Source organism: Rhineura floridana, chromosome 8 (assembly GCF_030035675.1).
Source record: "Rhineura floridana isolate rRhiFlo1 chromosome 8, rRhiFlo1.hap2, whole genome shotgun sequence".
Classification (NCBI taxonomy): domain Eukaryota; kingdom Metazoa; phylum Chordata; class Lepidosauria; order Squamata; family Rhineuridae; genus Rhineura; species Rhineura floridana.
Window position 1 is genome coordinate 89961053 of NC_084487.1, and position 22454 is coordinate 89983506.

General features: G+C 43.0%; 1 protein-coding gene across 5 annotated transcripts in view; it reads right to left on the reverse strand.

Moving 5' to 3' along the window:
- Positions 1-22454, reverse strand: part of ASZ1 (ankyrin repeat, SAM and basic leucine zipper domain containing 1) — an 89121-nt gene that overhangs the window by 3222 nt on the left and 63445 nt on the right. For all 5 annotated transcript variants that reach the window (XM_061640067.1, XM_061640069.1, XM_061640071.1 and 2 more), the window contains 2 exons: positions 12044-12149; positions 9415-9528 (listed from right to left, as the gene is read on the reverse strand). In XM_061640067.1, the coding sequence (XP_061496051.1) occupies positions 9415-9528; positions 12044-12149 (220 nt within the window). The remainder of the gene's footprint in view (positions 1-9414; positions 9529-12043; positions 12150-22454) is intronic.

The window sequence follows — 22454 nt, forward strand, 5'->3', positions numbered from 1 at the left end:
AAGTGCGGGTATATGTTGTAAGTAGACTGAGTGAGGGGGGAAGTACATGGGTTGGAATGTTGAAGAATGTTGTATGATGATTGGCTGAGTGTCTGGCTCTTCAGGCAGGCTTTTGGGGTGGGTTAGGTTTTATTATTATTGTTGAGATTTTTAATGTTTTAATGTATTTGTGTTTTTATTTTGTACATCGCCCAGAATGGCTGGACAGCCAGCCAGATGGGCGACTAATAAATTTAATAAATAAAGGTATAAATGAGAGGATGACAGTTGAGAGGGGGTTCGTTGGTTCATTCTGAGGGTTTTGGAGGGTTGGTTGGCTTTGGAGAAGGTTGTTGGGTGGATTGGATTAGGCAGGTAGTGAGGCAGGATATTGATGACTAAGAAACAAAGAGTAACGCATCTTATGAAACCACATGCTTGTTGACTATACCTTTAAGTAATCTTGTTATTCCCTGTGTATATAAATAAATATTTCTTGGTTTACCAAAATGCCTGATCCTTGGCTGGGCTTTCACAGACCAGAAGGGTGGGCAGGACATATACCAAGGTTGGGAAACAGTATCAATGGTGGCAGCGGTGAAGAGATAGTGTAACATCATCAGGTATCCAGAGCGACCCAGGACTGTAATCTTTATAGGCACAAAGATACAGGGGAGTGAGGCCTGTAAGTGCACCCAGACACAACGTAGCAATAAGCCAGGAGGAGACGAAGGCACAGTCTCAAGGCAATTGTTTACAGGGAGTGTCTGGTGGTGCTTACTAGCAGTGGGATCTTGAGAGATCTTTGCTAGAGCCGGTGAGAGCACCGTAAAGAGAGCAGGACTCTGAGGTGGGACCATGACAAGGTGGTGACCATAGGAGGGGTCCTGACAGCTAAGACCGGCTTCCGCTTATCCTTAGGACCCACCACCACAGATTTAACACCTGCTTCTCCAAATAGCATTGTGCCAGTGTAAGGTGCTATAGATAGGATGATTTGGGCCACAGTATCAGCATCCCAATGCCTGAGCCAGAGAGTCCTGTGTGCTACCACACTTGCCGACATAGCACAACCCACAAACTGTGTTGCATCCAGGGTAGCACTGGCCAAAAAAGCTGCTGATTTGTGGAGCTTCACCAGAACCCTTCTGATCTTGGCAGGATCCAGACTGGGGTAGTCCAGGAGCTTGTCCAACCACATAATGGAAGCTCTAGTGAATATGGACGCAGCACAAGAAGCACTGATAGAATAGGCTGTCACATCATGAATTTTACGAAGTGCAAAATCCAGTCTACGTTCAGACAGATCCTTCAATCGTGAGTTCCCTTTTTTTGGACTTGGTAACCAAAGCTGAAATTGGCTCATCCACTGCAGAATCTTCAGATGATTCATAGAATCTGTAGCCAAGGAATAGTGCTTATTAGGCAAGGCTGAAACCTGTCTAGCATGCAGTGGACAAGCCCATTCCTCCTTTACCAATCTTTCAAGAGGATCCGGAACCATAACAGAATGCACCGCAGACTTCGGAGTTTTCAAAACCTTGGCACCCTTAACTGGAGGAGTCATAGGTTCAGAAGGAGCAGATTGGAGACCCAAGGTTTCCAGTATCCTGCAGAAAAGTGGTAAAAAATCAGTGGAGTCAAAGAGACAGTGAAAGGTATCCTCCTTCACCTCTGATTCGCCACTCCAATCAGCCTCTTCAAGCTCAAATGGAATGGAGTGGTCCATTGGGATTGCCACATCACCTGTCGCTCTGCCTCTTGCGACATCAAAGGGGATCAGAGACCCTGCTCGCCCTTCATCTGAATGGCACTGGGGGGTAGTGGTACTGACATTAAGTTGCACACAAGGCAGGACTCGAGAACTTGAAAAGGCCTTGCCCTGTGGCTGCACTGGCAGCTGTGCTTGCGACAGCAAGCCCAGCAATGCGTCTTTCAGCTGAGAAACAAATTCAGAAGTCACCTGCAATCCCAGCAAAGATATTTATGTAGTTGGCAGAGGGCCAAGTTGAGGATCTGTAGTCACTAGATGTACCTGTTGAGGTAGTAACTGACAGCAGCATCGAACAGGTGAGTGGAAACTGAGGAGGGCCCCAACATGGCAGTGCCAAGTGACTGATCCTAGCCAGGTATGGACCCAGAGGCAGTTGAGGGCAAAACCAGAGACTGGGTAACCGACAGTGCAGGCACAGGAAGCTAGTGAGCAGTAGAGGGCTGCACTGGAAAGCCATCAAAGTCCTCATCTGATGACACAGCTGGAGAGTGAAATACGAGTTGCCAGTCTCTCTTGACCAATAACAGAGGCTTCCACACTAGTTTCCCCTACAGCAAAAGTGGCCGAAGTAGAGGGTGCTTCCTGCGAGCTTGGAAGAAACACGTACCTTGCCCGCCTGGCAGCCAGCTGAGTAGAGGAATCCACACAGTTGGCACTGGGCTTGCCGTGGTATACACACACAGTAGAGGGGTGCGGTACTTAACGTTCAACACACGCAACAGAAGAGAGGTGTGGTGAATCCAACACTGAGACACACACACACACGGTAGAGGGGTAGGTGATTTAGGGTCCCAGGCACGCACACACAGTAGAGGGATGCAGTACAGCCCCAATTGCAGGTTAGTTTCTTTTTAAAAAAATTCAATACCTTATACCCTCCCTCCCTTCAATCTGAAGTTGGGGGAGGGCAGATGTACAGAATAATAGAGGTGAAGGAAAATGGAAGAGACTAGATAAACCAAAATGGTGGGAAAATGCAAGAAAAATGGTGGGAAAAGCAAACAAAATGGTGGGCTGGGAGAGAGGGTTGTTGTTGTTATGTGCCTTCAAGTCGATTACGACTTATGGCAACCCTATGAATCAGTGACCTCCAATAGCTTCTGTTATAAACCACCCTGTTCAGATCTCCATCTCTTGTTTGGCCTTCCTCTTTTTCTACTCCCTTCTGTTTTTCCTAGCATTATTGTCTTTTCTACTGAATCATGTCTTCTCATGGTGTGTCCAAAGTATGATAACCTCAGTTTCATCATTTTAGCTTCTAGTGACAGTTCTGGTTTAATTTGTTCTCACACCCAATTATTGATTTTTCCATGGTATGTGCAAAGCTCTCCTCCAACACCACATTTCAAGTGAGTTGATTTTTCCCTTATCCACTTTTTTCACTGTCCAACTTTAACATCCAAACAGAGATCGGGAACTCCATGGTCTGAATGATCCTGACTTTAGTGTTCAGTGATACATTTTTGCATTTGAGGACCTTTTCTCTCATAGCTGTCCTCCCCAATCCTAGCCTTCTTCTGATTTCTTGACTACTGTCTCCATTTTGGTTAATGACTGTGCCAAGGTATGTTATTCCTTGACAAATTCAATGTCCTCGTTGTCAACTTTAAAGTTACATAAATCTTCTGTTGTCATTACTTTAGTCTTTTTGACGTTCAGCTGTAGTCCTGCTTTTGTGCTTTCCTCTTTAACTTTCATCAGCATTCGTTTCAAATCATTACTGGTTTCTGCTAGCAGTATGGTATTGTCTGCATATCTTAAATTATTGATATTTCTCCCTCCAATTTTCACACCTCCTTCATCTTGGTCCAATCCCACTTTCCATATGATATGTTCGGTGTATATATTAAACAAATAGGGTGATAAAATACACCCCTGTCTCACACCATTTCCGATGGAGAACCAATCGGTTTCTCCATATCCTGTCCTTACACTAGCCTCTTGTCCAGAGTATAGGACAATCAGATGCTATGGCACCGCCATTTCTTTTAAAGCATTCCATAGTTTTTCATGATCTACACCAGCCTTTTCCAACCAGTGTGCCTCCAGATGTTATTGGACCACAACTCCCATCAGCCTCAGCCAGCATTGCCAATGGTCAGGAAAGATGGGAATTGTGGTCCAACAACATCTGGAGGCACACTGGTTGGGAAAGGCTACACAGTCAAAGGCTTTGATGTAATCTATAAAGCAATTTCCTTGCGAAATTTCTTGGTCCGTTCCATTATCCAACATATGTTTGCGATATGATCTCTGGTGCCTCTTCCCTTTCTAAATCCAGCTTAGACATCTGGCATTTCTTGCTCCATATATGGTAAGACCCTTTGTTGTAGAATCTTGAGCGTTACTTTACTTGCATGGGATATTAAGGCAATAGTTTGGTAATTACTGCATTCTCTGGGATCCCCTTTCTTTGGAAGTGGGATATATATTGAATATATTGTCTGTGGGCCATTGTTTAGTTTTGCATATTTCTTGACAGATTTTTGTCAAAATTTGGACAGATTCAGTCTCAATAGCTTGTAGCAACTCTATTGGTATGCCATCTGTTCCTGGTGATTTGTTTCTTCCAAGTATTTGAAGAGCAACTTTTACCTCACATTCTAAAATTTCTGGTTCTTCTCTTCTATTTCTATACAGTAACTATTGAAATAGTTCTCTTTGTCCCTATGTACTAGTCACTGTATTGTTGCATTTAGGGTTCTGACCGTGTTTCTATCTCCTTTTGCTTTCCTTCTCTCTTTAACCATTTTAAGAGTTTCGTCAGTCATCTATGGAGGTCTTTCTCTCTTTAGCTAGAGGTATTGCCTTTTTGCATTCTTCCCTGATAACGTCTCTGGTTCTGTGTCAACTCAGTTTAAAGCCTCAAATCTGTTCCTTATTTGATCTTTATATTTTTCTGGGATGTTATTTAAATTGTATTTTGCCATGATGATTGTTTTGCTATTCTTCTTTAGCTTTACTCTGATTTTCAATACGACCAGTTCATGATCTGTACTACAGTCTGCTCCTGGTCTTGTTTTTGTAGAAAGTATGGAACTTCTCCATCTTCTGCTACCAATTATATAATCAATTTGATTCCTATATTGACCATTTGGTGACGTCCATGTGTACAGTCGTCTTTTTGGTTGCTCACAAAATGTGTTTGCAAGAAACAAATTACTGGCTTCACAGAATTCAGTAAGTCTTTCTCCTGCTTCATTTCTGTCTCCTAAGCCCCATTTCCCCACAACTCCTAGTTCTTCTCTGTTCCCTACTTTTGCATTCCAGTCCCCCATGATTATCAGCACATCTTGTTTTGGTGTGTGATCAATTTCTTCCTGAACTTCTGCGTAAAATCTCTCCAATTCGTCTTCTTCTGCGTGTGCCGTTGGAGCATAGACTTGGATGATGGTTATGTTAATAGGTTTTCCGTTTAATCTTATTGATATCACTCGCTGAGACCTTGCGTTGTAGCTCCTAATTGATTTTGCTACATCACTTCTCACTATTAAAGCAATCTCATTTCTTCTTAATTTTTCATTTCCTGCATAAAATATTTTGTAGTTGCCTGATTGAAAGTGTCCCATTCCCGTCCATTTTAATTCACTCACGCCAAGTATTGCAATGTTGATCATGTTCCATTTCTTGCTTGACAATTTCAAACTTTCTCTGGTTCAGTCTTCTCACATTCCATGTTCCTATTGTGTGCGTCGTACAACTCCGGACTCTCCTTTCACATCTGTGCGCATCAGCCTCTGGGCTTCCTTTTGGCTTTGACCCAGCTGCATCATTAGTCAAGGTGCTACTTGTACTTGTCCTTTGTTCTTCCCCAGTAGCTCAGTGAGTGCCTTCTGACCTGGGGGGTCTCATCTTCCAGCGCTATCTTGTGTTGCATTTTGGATACTCTGTTCATTGGGTTTTCGTGGTAAGAGGTATTCAGAGGTGGTTTACCATTGCCTTCCTCTGAGTTTGGATGCATCTTAGTCTGGTGTCTCAGTTTTGACCATTCCACCTTGGGTGTCCCTGCTAGGAGTCTAACCTCTTGAACTAGACTCCTGACGGCATTGCTCTCAGCTTCTTCAACAGTCTCAAACTCCCTCACCACTTTAAGGTGTGCATCCTAGAGGGGAATGACCAGCAAAATGGTGGCAAGGAAAAAAGAATGGGAAAGATCCAACAGCCCAGAGCTGCAGCTGCAGGCTCTGAGAAGATTGCCTCTGCCCCTGCCAGAGATGTAGCCAGGTGGAGACAAAGAGACACTCCCACTGCCACTTTAGGAAAATTGGGAAAGGCACGAGTAAGCACCGCCACCCGCAGTGATCGGCCAGAGCTGCAGCCATGAGCTCCAGTTAAAGAAAAGCCACTAATGTGTGCTGCTGCCCCAACAGCCAACAGAGCCAGAGCCACAAGCTCCAGTCAGGAAGAGATCCAGGGCCGCAGCTGCGAGCCCTAATCTAGGAGAAGAGAAGTCAAAAGGACCTCCGGGCCACAGCCGTGAGCCCCATAGTGTAATCAAGACACGGGGCCGCAGCCATGCGTCCCGCAAAGGAGGTGAAGGGGGTTGGAGAATAAACTGGGAGATCTGCGGGGCTGTAGCCACAAGCCTCACAGAGGAGATTGAGAGGGTGGAGACCAACTAAGGGGACCTGCAGGGCTGCAACTGCAAGCCCCACGCAGGGGGTGGATAGGGCTGGAGGTTTACTGCTGAGGTTGGGAACTACCAGGACCTCAGCAGGGCCCAAAGTGAAGAAAAATCAACGCCCACAAACAAACAAAAACCAACACTCTCCAATCACCACAAAATCCTACAGACCAAAACTCACTACAGTAAAGAGAGGTGGACAAAGAGAACAGCCTTGGACGAAGACAAGAATGAAATGGAGTAGGACCAGAGGGCCCAGGTCTTGACTCCTACACATTCTTGCCTTTAAGAACATAAGAAGAGTCTGCTGGATCAGGCCAGTGGCCCATCTAGTCCAGCATCCTGTTCTCACAGTGGCCAACCAGGTGCCTTTGGACGCTATGAGATGCTATAACCCACATGATGGCATGCTACCAGGGCAAAACTTCCAGATTTCAGATAAGCAGATTATATTTAATTCACTAATAGGCCAAAAAATCCCTTGTGGTTTAAGAACATACCTACAGCCAAAAGATATTTCTATCAAACTTTAAAAAGCAGGGAAATTGGGCAGCTATAGTGAATGCACCAGGGGAACAGCAGACCTGACGTTCTCTCTGAGATATTATACTGCCCCACAAATTTGTAAAAACGCAAACACAATTTGGGTTGGTCTTTCACAGTCCAATCCACTTCCTGTGTAGCTTGGAAGAATTTAGTAATGTGCCTCTGAGCATATGGCATGTGGTGGCAACACCTGCAATCAGCCCAAATAACAAAAACAATACATGTGCTTCTGCTGATCTTGTTTTATTAGGAAGCAACAATATTAAGAAAGTTAATATAGTTCAGATAGTCACTTTAAATATGTTTGATTTACTTTGCAATTTTAGTGATGTTTCCTATAGTAAATCATATTTTTGCTTCAAAGTGTTGTGACGTACTGTAACATTTTGCATAATTTACACTAAAATAACCTCCAGAAACAGTCTCCAGTGGGCATGAGGAGTGTCTCAGTTTGAACAAGATAAAACAGTGGGAAGTGAAATATATTCTAACAAAATTCTAGGTGTGCTATATGTTTTAATTAACCATGCCCACCTTTCCTTAAGTGGAGTGGTTTAAGCATAGTTGGCTGAAAACATAAATCTTGGGATGGCCAAGTTTGTTTTTTCCAACAGCTAGATTCATTACGTAAGTTGCAACAAATTGTAATCAGTCTGATTTTACATCAAAGTGAAGTTTCAGATTCATCAGTTAATGCATCCAAAACAGAAATAGAATGTAACCTCCAATTTGAAACACAAAAGGTTGTCTTCACCATCATATGACTAATCAAAAGGCTTTAACATAATAAAAAAATTGACACAGATTTCAAGGATGAATAGAGAGAAATATAATTTTATAGGTTAGATGCTCTGTAGAAACAGTAGTAACACAGGAAAAAATCAAAGAAAGAAGAACATCAACAATCATACAAAAAATGTAATTCTCCATATTTGGAGATGCAGTCCTGATTGCAGGTGTTGCCACCACTCACCATATGCTCAGTGACACGTTACTAAATTCTTCCAAGCTACACAGGAACTGGACTGGACTGTGAAAGACTAACCCAAATGGTGTTTGCATTTTTACAAATTTGTAGGGCAGTACAATATCTCAGAGAGGAGGAGGTCTGGTCTCCTGCTCCCCTGGTGCATTCACTATAGCTGCCCAAGTTCCTTGCTTTTTAAAGTTTGACAGAAATATCTGTTGGCTATAGGTATGTTCTTAAACCTCAAGGGGTTTTTTTGCCTGTTAGTGAATTTCTCTGTTTTTTAATCGGGGAGGTAAGAAATGGGATCCTGTGTAAGTTTGCTGAAAATCATTTGCATACTTATTCAATTCAGTGGGATTTACTCCTGTGCATTTATGCTTAGGATAGGTGAAACTGACTGTGGGGGTAGGAGGCTGGAGTGGGCAGGGAAGGAGTAATAAGGAGGGGAGAAGAGAGGCAGAAGGGAAGAGAGGAGGAGAGGTGAGGGGGAGGAAAAGGCAGATCTGATTATTTGCTTGCTTATTTAGTTCAACAGGATTTACTCCTGTGCAATCATGCTTCAGATAGGTGAAACTGACCTGGGGGAGGGGAGAAAGGGGAGGAGTAAGGAGGAAAGTTGAGGGGAGAGGTGGATGAGATTGGGTGGGTGGGCACTGGGCAGAGGAAAGGCCACTTTCCTTTCCAAAAGAAAAACACTATTAACAGTATTATTATTTTACAGCAGACACATGTAGTCTCCCACCCAAATTTAAACCAAGGTTGTCCCTGGCCACATCCACACTAGACATTTATTCCACTTTAAACAGTCATGGCTTCCCCCAAAGAATCCTGGGAAGTGTAGTTTATAAAGGGTGCTGAGAGGTGTTAGGAGACACCCTATTCCCCTCACAGAGCTACAATCTCCAGAAGAGGAGTTGACTGTTAAACCACTCTGGCCATGCATTTGCTAAACCTTTAAACTGCAGAAGATGAAGGTCAGAGCATGGGGAAAGGTCAGTAATAGATTACAGGTACTCTTTGAGCATGGTTTTTTTTTAAATTAATTTCAACAAATTATGAGACCACTGACAGAATAAAGTCCAACAGGGATCTGGATTTTTTTTCTCTTGTTTTGGAGTTTAAACTGACGATTCTCTGAGCATTTTATGTATCACCATGAAATCTTAGAGGGTTGTTAAGCAAACATTTCTGAGTTCAGGACTATATGTTTTGTAAGATTTTGTTTTGAAATAAGCTTATGGGAAGCAGCAGAAAAACATGGGAGGTATTTTCAATTTAACATGGCAGAATGAAAAATCTATGCTTGTCCTTATTTCTCCTCCTCCCACCATTTTCCCCGCTCCTTTGCTTATAGAATCTTGATTATTATGATTGACAAACAACTGAACTACAATTCAAAATATTCTTGAATGGCAATCTTACAGTTTATCAGACCACATGAATCAACATATACAGTACTAAGAAAGTTGCCTTTTTTGGGAAATGTTTTTAAATGCTTTCTATTTGTTAAGACATGTATACCTTTTGCATGAGCTTTTTTAATTTGCTAGCTTCTCCACTCAGGTCTCCAGCACTGGAAACGAGGTCTTCACAAACTTTAGCAAGGCTCTGAGGTGGACTCCATTCAAGAACCAACTATCAAGAAATACAACATTACTTATCAGAAATGCAGTACATACACAAGTCAGCTAGAGCAGAATTTTTACAACACTGCTGAACTTTGATCCTTATCAGCTATACAAAACACATTTGTTGTTAGTTGGATTTCAGGAGAGTTACTGCTTTTCCAACAGCAAGTATCATAAGAGTTGCTTGACAAACAAGCAAAACAACTTAGCCTTGCTTTACATTTGTCAGTGAAAAAATTGTTACTCTAAGCCTGCTTACAAATCTTGTTTTATATCATTCTTGACTTGCTATATATCACAAAGTAAAAAAAGAACGATCAGTTATGTAATATTGCAATGGTTGTATACATAGCCAATGTTGAAATTGTTATTATGAAAGCAGACACTATCAATATGACAAAGGTGGAACCATATCAAAATCAACTAGTTAACTGTTGATGATATTGCTACTAACAAAGTCTTAACATCTTCTATGTGTTGTAATGGCAAAAGAGTAAAACAATAACAATTCTCTGAACAAATATGGAATTGAACATTGGTTGATGGTGCCTTGATATAGTGTACAGAGGTATTGCAACAACACTAACATAGGTTAATATTTTTGTGCTAGCCCAGGAAGAAATAGCCACATTCTAAGGGGGCAGTACCTGATCTAGGAAGTGGGGAGAACCTGTTGGAGAACCCCCCTTCCCAAAGGTTGCTTCTGCTGAGGTGGAATCTAATTTGTAGTCCAGTAAATGTCCTAGCTGTGGACAATGTGGTGGCCTGACATTTCCAACAGAGAGGAAATTGTGGAGAGCTGTTGATGTACCTGTTACACTGGTGGAGTGAGTTATGATGTCTAACAGTGTTGGCAGATGTTTTGTCTTGCATGCCATGATCCATGGCATGCTATGGTAGTTTTTGGAACTTTCCCCCCTAGGGACGAGGTGAAAACGTCAGCAGAACAGAAAAACAGCAGTGAAAGTTAATCTCTGTGTGACTCTTGGTTGAAGGAGCACACCTTACCCTGGATATAATCACAATGAGACTCTGGGTTTAGGAAAAACAAGCAATTTTAGTTTTATTATAGGAAATACATAATTGATATGAAATAACCTAGTTTTAACAAACTCAGTTGGAGATTAAAAGAGCTATACTTGCTCTTTGTTCTCTCTAAGAGAGAAAAACAAAAGAAAAATGGGGCCAAGAAGGGAAGAGCCAGGAAATGAGGTCAGCAACCATAAGAGTTTACACACCTGAAGGGAGGTCTGCACAGGCTAGGTCAGAAAGACATTCTAGGAAGCTTGGAGGTCCCTCTCTCTATTTCCTTTCCTCACCAACAAGGTGAGTTCCATCCCAACACTTCCAACAGAAAATATGTAAGTTTCAGTGTCTGAAGAAAGCAGCACACCTATATATGTCCAGTTCAAGCTAAGCCTGCTCAGAAGGATGGGAAGACATGAAACAGAACGCTAACTCCCGTACCCTATGAAATAAGGAATGTACCTTAGAGTTCAGGGTTCAGGCACATAGCTGGCTCTTAATGGAAAGGGTATTGAGTTCATATACTTCATATACTCTTACATTAAATTTACCTTGTACGTTAAATTTTACCTTTGTAGTCCCTTTATAGTACCACTCCCTATATATATATGTATATGTGTATATATACGTATTGTATTTTAATTTAATGTTTTTGTGATTTTACTGTTTACAATTTTATTATGTATGTGTTTGATTTTATTTTTGTAAGCCGCCCTCAGTGCCCTATTATAGGGTAGAAGGGCAGGATAGAAATATTTTTAAATAAATAAAAATAAATAATAAATAAATTATAGTTGATAGCCACCAGGAACACTATTTTCATAAGGCTCAACATTATGATCCCCAGTGGTTTGAATTGTGATTTAGTTAAAAGTTCAAAGGACTATGTACAGATTCCAAGATGGGAATCTATGTTCTAAAGGCTTGTTGAGTATTGTGGCTCCTCTGAGGAATAATTTCCTGAAGATGGGAGCCAAGCAGCCTCTCAGTTTCTAGGCACTGAGGTACAATCACCTTGGATTTAGATGGGAGACTCTGTTGTAAGGTTTTTTGTTTTTTAAAACATGAGGAAAAAAATAAAGACTGCAGAGAGGAGATAAACATGCTGGACTGGAAATAAGAGGTAAAGTCTGAGGCCAAACAATAGTTAAGGAGAAGGAACTTGCTCTATCTCAAAGAACTGGGGAAGGACTCTTCAAGAGTGGACTTAGAAGGGGAAAAACTAGCTACATGATTCCCTGCCCTGGTCCAGCGCAAGGATGTTAATCCATTGCTGGAGACCCCCAACACCAAACACAGAAGGAGAAAGCTGATTCTGCTAATGGGATTTGATTGCCTTAAAAAAAAAAAGGGGTGTTTAAAAAGAGACATAGGTATGAAAAATTCAAATCTAATGTGCCACTTCAAGAGATTACACTAGACCTGTTTTGATTATACATGCTGTAGCATATGTTTATTATTTAAAAAAAAAATCTTTCGCTGCACCATATGAATACCTTGTGAGCATCTGTAGGGAACTGATTAACCACACTCTGCACAGCAGTTGTAAGATGAATACATTGTCTATTTAGTTTCACGAGAAAAGAAAGAAACTCATCACCACTGTAACAATAAAGACAGACAATAGTTACATAATTATATAGAAATAGTGAATACTATAATGCAGGGTTGGGGAACCTTTTTAAGCCAAAGGGCACATTTCCTCATGGGGACCTTACGAGCCACATGCCTGTAGTGGGCATGACTAGAGGCAAAAAATGGGTGGGGCAATGTTATCCTTTGTACAGCAGGCTAAATTCCAGCCACACAACAGTAAGAGGTATCTACACCCACACATCTCTCCACTCTACGCCCACCTACATTCCAACCAGGCAAAAGCACTTAGGAGAGGAAAAGTGGCCAGATGGGCACAGCCAGGGAAAGACTCCTGAGGGCTGAACAGAAGGGCCTGGAGAGCTGCCTTTGGTTGCTAGGCCTGAGGTTCCCCATCCCTGTTCTAATGTCTAGTAATTTTCAAAGGAGAAGTAAGGTGAATCAGGTGTGCAATAGTATACCTACTTTTAAGATGAGCAATAATATAACTGAATTTTTAGAAACACAATTCTACAACTGCTAATGGCCATGATCTAGGGAATCTGTACATTTTGTTTCTCACACTCACAGCAGGGAATCTCACATCCACAGCAAGAGTTTGGACTTGTGTCTCCTGCACCCCCACAAGGGCAGCCTCCAATAATACATAGCTAACTACTTAGTTCCTTTTATGTATACAGATCGCCAGATAACAGCATCCTGAGGTAAAACAGCTGTACAGTCCCAGGATGTCTCAGGCCCATTTATTTTCTGTACACACATTAGAACACTAGTAGCTGGTGACACTGCTTGCTTCAAGATCATGTGGAAAAAGTATAGCTGAGCTGTAGCTAAAGGAATGCATGAGCAATAACAAGATTTATTTATTTATTTATTATTTTATTTATATTCCGCCCTTCCTCCCAGCAGGAGCCCTAGATAGGTACTTATACCTCATGGGAAAGGAAAGTGAGGGAAATGAGACTTTTGGTCTTACCGTGAAAAAGGTCTTCTTTGTGCATGTCAAAGATGATATCAGGTGGGTAGGTAGCTCCACCTAGCGGTTGAAGGCAGAAGAGCGCTGTTGATTTTTGCTGGCACTTCCTGTTCTGTGTAGCTTCCAGCTCAGTTTCTGATGACAAGCTAACTAATATTGAGAGCAGTAACAAGAAGCATGACATAAAACATAACACAACAGTACTCATACACTCTCTGCTATAGGCCTACCAGGAACACATAGTTGCAGCCCAGCCCTCCTAGGGTGTGGCCCTGATATCATCTTTGACATGCACAGAGAAGACTGTTTTCATGGTAAGACCAAAAGTCTCTTCTCCTGTGCATGGAAAGATGGTATCAGGTGGGGCATACCAAAGCTGACCCATGTAGGGTGGGAAAATTGCTGGGCTGAGTTCATTGGTAGTCAGAGAGCACATGCTGTAGCACTCTCCTCCCAAAGGCTGCTTCTGCGGATGCATATGTGTTGATCTTGTAATGTTTAATAAACGTATTGGGAGTGGTCCATGTGGCCGCTATACATATCTGTCAGTGAAGCATTTCTTGAGAATGCTGCCGTTGTGGCTTCTGCCCTAGTGGAATGAACCACTATCCTGGCTGGCCGTGCAAGTCGCAGCGAAGCGTATGCCAAGGTAATACATGCTTTGATCCACCTAGCTAGGGTAGAGGTTGAAACCTTGTTAGTGAAGCTGGATGAAAGGAAACAAACCGTCTTACGAAAAGGTTTAGTCTTGGAGATACATACTTTTAAGGCTCTTCTCATGTCTAGTGAGTGCCACACCTTCTCAGTGGGGTGAAAAGAGGGCAGAAGGAAGGGAGCACTAACACTTGCTGACAGTGAAAGGTAGATAGAACCTTAGGACGAAAGGAAGGGACAGTGTGAAGTACTACCCTATCCTTATGAAAAAATACAGAAATTCTTATCTACAGATAGGGCATTCAGCTCAAGACACACGACGGGCCAAAGTAATGGCCACAAGGAACAGAACTTTAAAGGATAGCAAACGGAGCGGAATTTGACTTAAGGGCTCAAAGGGAGGTTTCTGCAGGGCCATTAAGATTTTGTGCAGGTCCCACGTGGGGAAGCGATGAATAGCGGGTGGCGCCAATAATGTTGCCCCTCGAAAAATACACTTCACAGAATCATAGAATAGTACAATTGGAAGGAGCCTATACGGCCATCAAGTCCAACCGCCTGATCAATGCAGGAATCCAAATCAAAGCATTCCCGACAGATGGCTGTCCAGCTGCCTCTTGAATGCCTCCAGTGTTGGAGAGCCCACTACCTCTCTAGGTATTTGGTTCCATTGTCGTATGGCTCTAACAGATAGGAAGTTTTTCCTGATGTCCAGTCAAACTCTGGCTTCCTGCAACTTGAGCCCATTATTCTGTGTCCTGCACTCTGGGACAATCCAGAAGAGATCCCGGGCCTCCTCTATGTGAAAACCTTTCATGTACTTGAAGAGTGCTATCATATCTCCCCTCAGTCTTCTCTTCTCCAGGCTAAACATGCCCAGTTTCTTTCAGTCTCTCCTCATAGGGCTTTGTTTCCAGTCCCATAATCATCCTTGTTGCCCTCCTCTGAACCCGTTTGTTTGTCTGCATCTTTCTTGAAATGCAGAGACCAGAACTGGATGCAGTATTCAAGATGAGGCCTAACCAGTGCTGAATAGAGGGGAACTAGTACTTCACGCGATTTGGAAACTATACTTCTGTTAATGCAGCCTAATATAGCATTTGCCTTTTTTGCAGCCACATCACACTGTTGGCTCATATTCAGCTTGTGATCAACAACAATTCCAAGATCCTTCTCACATATCGTATTGCTGAGACAAGTATCCCCCATCTTATACCTGTGCCTTTGGTTTCTTTTTCCTAAGTGTAGAACTTTGCATTTATCCCTGTTGAATTTCATTCTGTTGTTTTCAGCCCAATGTTCCAGCCTATCAAGGTCCCTTTGAATTTTGTTTCTGTCTTCCAGGGTATTAGCTATGCCCCCCAATTTTGTATCATCTGCAAATTTGATAAGCATGCTTTGTACCTCCTAGTCCAAGTCGTTAATAAAAATGTTAAAGAGCACTAGGCCCAGGACCGAGCCCTGTGGTACCCCACTCGTTACTTCCGCCCAGTTTGAGAAGGAACCATTGATGAGCACTCTTTGAGTACGATTCTGGAGCCAACTGTGGATCCATCTGATAGCTGTTCCATCCAGCCCACACTTAGCTAGCTTGTTAATCAGAATATCATGGGGCATTTTGTCGAAAGCTTTGCTGAAGTCAAGTTATATTATGTCCACAGCATTCCCACAGTCTACAAGGGAGGCTACCAAATCAAAAATAGAGATAACGTTTGGCAGGATTTGTTCTTCATAAATCCGTGTTGGATCACTGCATTGTTTTCAAGGTGCTTACAGACTGACTGCTTTATAATCTGCTCCAGAGTTTTTCCAGGGATTGATGTTAGGCTGACTGGTCTGTAGTTCCCTGGTTCCTCCTATTTGCCCTTTTTGAAGTTAGGGACAACATTAGCTCTCCTGCAGTCATCCGGCACTTCACCAGTCCTCCACAATTTCGCAAAGATAATAGACAGCGGTTCTGAGAGTTCTTCAGCCAGTTCCTTCAACACTCTAGGATGCAGTTTATCGGGCCCTGCTGATTTGAACTCATTCAAAGTGATTAGGTATTCCTAATTGAATTGAGCACTTCTGCCTTTTCTTTGTCACCTGTTATCATTTTGCCATCCTCATTGAGTAGCTGTGCCATCATTTCTTTTCTCTGTCTTTTACTATGGACATACCTGAAGTAAGCTTTTTTGTTGCTTTTAGTATCCCTCACTAACCTCAGCTCATTCTCAGCTTTAGCCTTCCTGACACTATCCCAGTGATACCTGCCTGTACTCTTCCTTTGTGGCCTGGCCTTCTTTCCACTTCCTGTATGTGTCCTTTTTTGTCTTCAGGTCATCTCTAAGCTGTTTGTGAAGCCACATTGGCTTCTTCTGCTGTTTCCCCCTTTTTTCCTTGTTGGAATTGCTTGCTATTGTGCTTTCAGAATTTCCTTTTTTAGAAACTCCCACCCATCTTGGACTCCTTTTCTCATTAGGGTGGCTTGCCATGGAACGGTAGTTATAATTGTTCTGAGTTTATTAAAATCAGCTTTCCTGAAGTCCATGGTGTGCGTATGGCTACTCTTAGCTTTTGCTTTTGTTAAAATCAAGAAATGGGTGAGAACCCAGTGGTTATTCGGGGCATTTAGATAGGATTGATGACAAAGTTGAAGCCTGACGTCTCAAAGTGTTTGGTCTGAGTCCCACTGCCAATCCCTGCTATAGGAATGAGAGGATATCTAATACCTGCTTTACTTTACCTACACCTTGTTTCTGTGTCCAAGATGGAAAGGCTTTCCACGTGACCTCATATATCCTGACAGTAGAAGGGTGTCTGGAGGCCAATATTGTATGTACAACTTCCGCTGGAATGCCTTTTTTCAAGAGACGTTGCCATTCAACTTCCACACATGAAGAGCCAGCCATCCGGGATCTGGATGGAGAAAGTGTCGCTGTGACAACAGATCATCCCCGAGAGGAATCCACCGCTGGGAATCTACTGCTAGGTCAATGAGTTCCGGAAACCAATGTCTCCGTGGCCACCAAGGGGCCACCAGCAGAACCTTTGCCCATTAGGCTCCAACTTTCTGGAGTACTTTGGGAAGGATTGGAAGAGGCAGAAAGGCATATAACTGACCTGGAGGCCACTGGGCTGTGAGAGCATCTATTCCCTCTGCCTCCAGTGTCTCATACCTGGCAAAGAACCTCCTTACTTGGCGGTTACGGTTGGTGGCAAAAAGGTCTACTTTAATCTTGCTGAAGTGTGCCAGTATCACCTGAAAGATCAGAGGATGGAAGCATCCATTCCCCGTGATGTACCTTCTCCCAACTCAACCAGTCTGCTTGACTGTTGTCCTCCCACCTGTGGTATTCCACCAAGAGATTCTAGATGCTGTTCCGTGCACTGGAAGATGAGTGAAGTTTCTTTCTGGAGAAGGCGAGAGTGCATGCCCCCCTGATGGTTCAAATGAGATTTGGTGGACACGTTGTCTGTCCTGACCAGTACTGCCCCCAGTTGTATGGATCGTGTGAAGTGAGTCAATGCCAGGCGGATTGCCCAAAGTTCCAGCAAATTGATTGGAAGACTGGACTCCTCTGGTGACCATGTTCCTTGCACCATCTGTCCACTGCAGATGGCACTCCAGCCTGATAGGCTGACATCCGACATGATCACTATATGTGGGGGGCTGTGGAATGGTACTCCCTTGAGCAGGTTGGGTTGGTGTGCCCACCACATCAAGGACTGGCAAACTGCGGGAGACAGTAATACATCCCGATGCTGCCTGGTTGCTATCTTGCTCTGGAATGGCAATAATGCCCACTGCAGGGGGCGAGAGTTATGACGTGCCCAAGGAGTTGTTGGGAAGGCTGCTACCATCAACCCCAGCACTGAGGCCAGCTGCATGAGGTCTGCTGTGGAGATCATGAGATGCGATACTGCAGCACGTATCTTGTTGATTCTGTCTTGTACCAGCCGTATCGTCCCATGTTGTGTATCTATGGTGGCCCCCAGATGTACAATGTGATGGGAAGGAAATAAATGGCTCTTGGTTTTGTTGATTAGGAAGCCGTAGTCCTTCAAGCAGGCTAAGGTGATGTGCATGTCCTCCCAGGCCTTGCTTAGCGATGGAGACCGAATGAGAAACTTGTCCAGATAAGGAAAAATGTGGACTCCTTGCGCAACCAGGGCAACCACAATTTTTGTGAAAACCCTGGGGGCAGACAACAGGCCGAAGGGCATGGCCCTGTACTGGTAGTGGTCGTCTCCGACTGTGAACCTGAGATAACATCTGGGGAGGAAGATGGGAACATGTAGGTCATGCAGCGGGCCTCACAGGGGCTGCATGCTGCAGGCCTCTATGTTCCTGCTGACACTGTGGGGGGGGGCTGGTGCATCTTGTTGCAGCCGAAGGGTAATGCTGCACCGCTGGTTTAGGAGGATGGAGGGAGACTCCTCCTGCGGCTTGCAGCCTGGGCACTGCCAATCCGGGGCTTGCAGAAGTGGGCTGCTGCTCCGAGGCAGGAAGGGAGCATCGATGACTTAGAAGTGCTGTCACTAGATTCCCGTCTCCGCAGGCAATAAAGACCCCGTTAAGGGGGGGAACGGCTAAGAACAGCGGTAGCGAACACATTTAGGTGGAGGCAAGAGGTGCTGGGTCCTCTGTCAGGCATCCCTTATGGACTTCTCACCCTTGCGTGGGTAGGTGGAATAAGGGAGGAAAATCCCTTTCATGGTTTGCAGGGGGGAAGGGGGCAAAGAGGGGGGAAATTGTCATTTAAAAGGGGGAAAAGGGAAATGTCGGAAATAGGAATACAAAGATAAAGACAAATACATGTAACAAATATACAGGCCTGAACACAGAGCAGAGAGAGCGATCAACCGTTGTGTGCGAAGGCAGAAGAGAAACTGAGCTGGGAGCTACACAGAACAGGAAGTTCCTGCAAAAATCAACAGTGCTCTTCTGCCTTCAACCACTAGGTGGTTTAACCACCACCTGATATCATCTTTCCATGCACAGGGAAAGCTGACTTTGTTAACAATTACTTTTTGCGGAGGAGTCTTCAAAATGATTTTAAAAAAAGGCAGAATAGAGTTCAAAGAGCTACATATACTATGACAACTTCTTGTCATTTCTTTTCTTGACAAGAGTAATTTATATATAAAAGAAAACTAAACACAACATACAAGCAGCTGCAAAACTGACAATACGGTGAGATGCTTGTAATGACTTGGATCCAAATACCCTGCTGTGTGATTAGAAAGTACTTATTTTATTTATTTAAAATACTCTTCATTGTTACAAACAATCCCAGGGGGGTGTTATATAATAATATTAAAATACAGCACATAAAGTCCTGGTGTCCAACACAGTTGCCACCCATCACATGTGGCAAAACAGCTATTGACCTGTGGCGAATTGGTGCTTTACTTCTACCATCTATTTTTTAAAATAATTTTAAAATAAAATTTTATACACATACCAGTTCAAACCACCCTCTGTCCCGAACAATCACAGATTTATCTTTGGGTCCTATAATGTTGCAAAATGCACTTTGACACCTACAATTCTCAACTATCTCAAGAGCTTCTGAGGCTTCTTTCTTTGGAAAGGCACCTCTTCAAGACAGATGTGATTTTACTTCAACGCACTCAACATCTGAAAGATGATTCAATTGTTACAAAATAGACTCATATTTTAAATCGAAAGAAAGCTGCAGTTCTAAACACAGTTATTCTAAAACTGTTTTCAATGTTTGGTTCAATGTGGCTCTGCGAATCAACTTCTGCTGTAAAAATTGTGAAATCAAAATATAGGTCACAGATATTGGACAAAAATGTGAACAAGGAGTTGAGATGTAGGCTAACTGATTTTATGCCAATTTCCCTGCACTACTTAATGAAATATGTAATTTTATTAATAAATAATTCAAAACATTGTATATTTGTGAAAATGTTAACATATTCACCATACTTTTGGCTAGTATGGAAAGAACGGTTGGACTCCACTGACCTAAAATATTATTCACAGCATCAAGAACAAGCAAAGCAGCAAGTATGTCACTACTGGCTCCAGAATTAATACCCAGCAAATGGTTAATTTGTTGGCAGCGGTATATCGACGTCTTGTGCCCAGCTGGATTTAGCCAGTTGAAAGGATACCCACACACAGGCCATTAATTGTTAAGAGTCTTTACTGACAGGATTTCTTACAGGAACGGTTACAATACAGATACGAATGCTTTCTTTTACTCTCCTAACACCCCCACACCTTGTAGTTTCTTTTTCAAGGCTTTATAGACTGGGTTAGCTGTGTGCCAGCTGCAGCCTCTGCTGTGAGCTGTCCTTGAGCTGCTGCACATCTTAACCCTTTACTAGTCTTTCATTTCTGGCTTTCTGGAAAACTAGACAGACTCCTCAGCAGCCTACAGCTCCCACCTTTTCCATAAAGACACAGTTAATGACGTTTTATTCTTTTCGTTTCACAATTACAGTCAGTACATACATACAGCTATGGCGATCTATATTTAACACATTCTAGGTACGTTTCACCATTATCCTTTTCTTTGCACCTGTTTGATTCTTGGCCTGTTACTGTGCCAATCTGAAACCTTTCAGGTGGTTTACCTAGATTTGCTCTTTCAGAGCGTCTCAATGTCACCTGAGGCTCCGTTTCCTCTTTGCCTCCCTCATCCACGCTAACAAGAGGTCGTTCCTCTTCCTCCTGTTTTATCCCTTGTTCTATTTCATGTTCTGTGATTGCGTCATGTTCATGTGAATTGCCCGGTTCAACATACTCAATGTTATCCCAATCCTGTTCCTGAACTTTGATGCTCCTGCTAAGCACCACCCTTCTTTGATTCTGTATCCAGATATGGTAATAAGCGTTTTGGAATCCCAGTACATGCCCTTTTTGTGCCCTGGGAGCCAGTTTCCCATTCTGTTTTCCTTTGGGAATGTGCACCCAACACTTCGCCCCAAATCTCACGATATGCTGCAGTTTTGGTTTCTTTCCATTGAGTTTTTCATATGGTGACATTTCTATTGCCCTATGATACAGCCTGTTTTGAATGTAATCGGCGTATAACATACACTCTCCCCAAAAAGCATTCGGTAACTCAGAGTCCCTTAACATGGCTCTGGTTGCATCCTGTAGGGTTCTATTTTTTCTCTCCACTATTCCGTTCTGAAACGGAGAAAATGGGGCTGTTAAAGATTGTTCTATCCCTTTCTTTAACAAAAAATGCTCTAGCGATTTACCAGTGAATTCTCCCCCTTGGTCAGAGCGTATGCGTTGGATTGTTATACCGTGTTGCACCTGAATCTTTTTCACAAACAGTTTTAGTTTTTCCTCTGCTTCGTCTTTCGCACGTAACAAATATATGGTGCAATACCTGGTATAGTCGTCTACTATCACGAGAAAATACTTGGCACCACCTTGTGATCTTTGAAACAGTCCTGCAAGATCTATATGGATCGTTTGATATGGTGCACTTGTGCTACTCTCTGCTTCTTTACATTTGGGAGCAACTGTGGCTTTGGTTTGATTACATATATCACATTCCACATACTGGTTACACTCTTTTAATGTTACATCCATACTATTACTGGGTGGTTTTATGATCGTACTGAAATTAGCGTGGCCTAGTTTCCTGTGCCATAGGTGAATGCATCTATCATGAGGTTTCTTGTTTGCAATCATAGTAGCACGTCCTGTGGGGTTTAATTGTATGTAAAACAGCGAATTCCTAAGATAACCCTTCAAACAGAGTTTGTCCCCTTTCCTTATCTCACATGTCCCTTGTCTAAACGTGACGACATATCCCATTGCGTTCAGTTTCTTAACAGACATGATATTACTTTCTAAGCCTGGTACATATAATACGTCAGTCATTACAGTGTTAAGTACGCTTAACTTTACAGTTCCCCTCCCCAATACCTGTCTATGCATGCCATCCGCAAGCACAACATCATCTTTCGTGGGAAGTGTGGCTTTGAACAATGTTCTGTCTTTTATCATACTGTGGGTAGCGCCTGAGTCTACAAATCATACAGTGCAATCTCTGTCCTCTTTTCTTGAACCCGATACTCTGACTATGTGTACTTTCAAAGGCTTCCTTCCTTGTCCTTTCTGCTTCGCTTCACAGTCTCTTTGTAGATAAGTATTAGCACCACAGATGTAGCAGGCCTTTAGTCCAAAAGATCGTGCTTCTGTGTCCTTAAAGTTTAACTTTCTGCTTTCTCTTTTATCATTTCGCTCCCTTCCTTCGGCTTCCTTTCGTCTCTCCCACTCCTGTAGCAGTTTGCCCGATATGTACTCGACTGTCAGACCCTCGTCTGGCATAGCTTCCAACGAGCTTATGATCGGATCCCAGGACGAATTCAGTGAAGAGAGAATGATGTACACTTGTTGCAACTGTGTGTGCACCACATTCCTTTCTTGCAGCTCCGCGAATAATTTCTTTATTTCCAATAAATGGGCAGACATTGTCCTGTCATCAGGCATCTTCATCTGATAGAGTCTCCGTGCTAAATGGATTTTACTGCTGGCTGTTTTTCGCACGTGCACCTCGTTTAATGCAGTCCATATAAGCCTCGCTGTCGGCTTATCTTGTATATGCAGCAACTGGGAATCATCTACTGCCAAGAAGATAAACGCCCTTGCTCTTTCATCCATTCGAATCCATGGAGCCGGTTGCGGTTCCGCCGGTGGGTCGGTC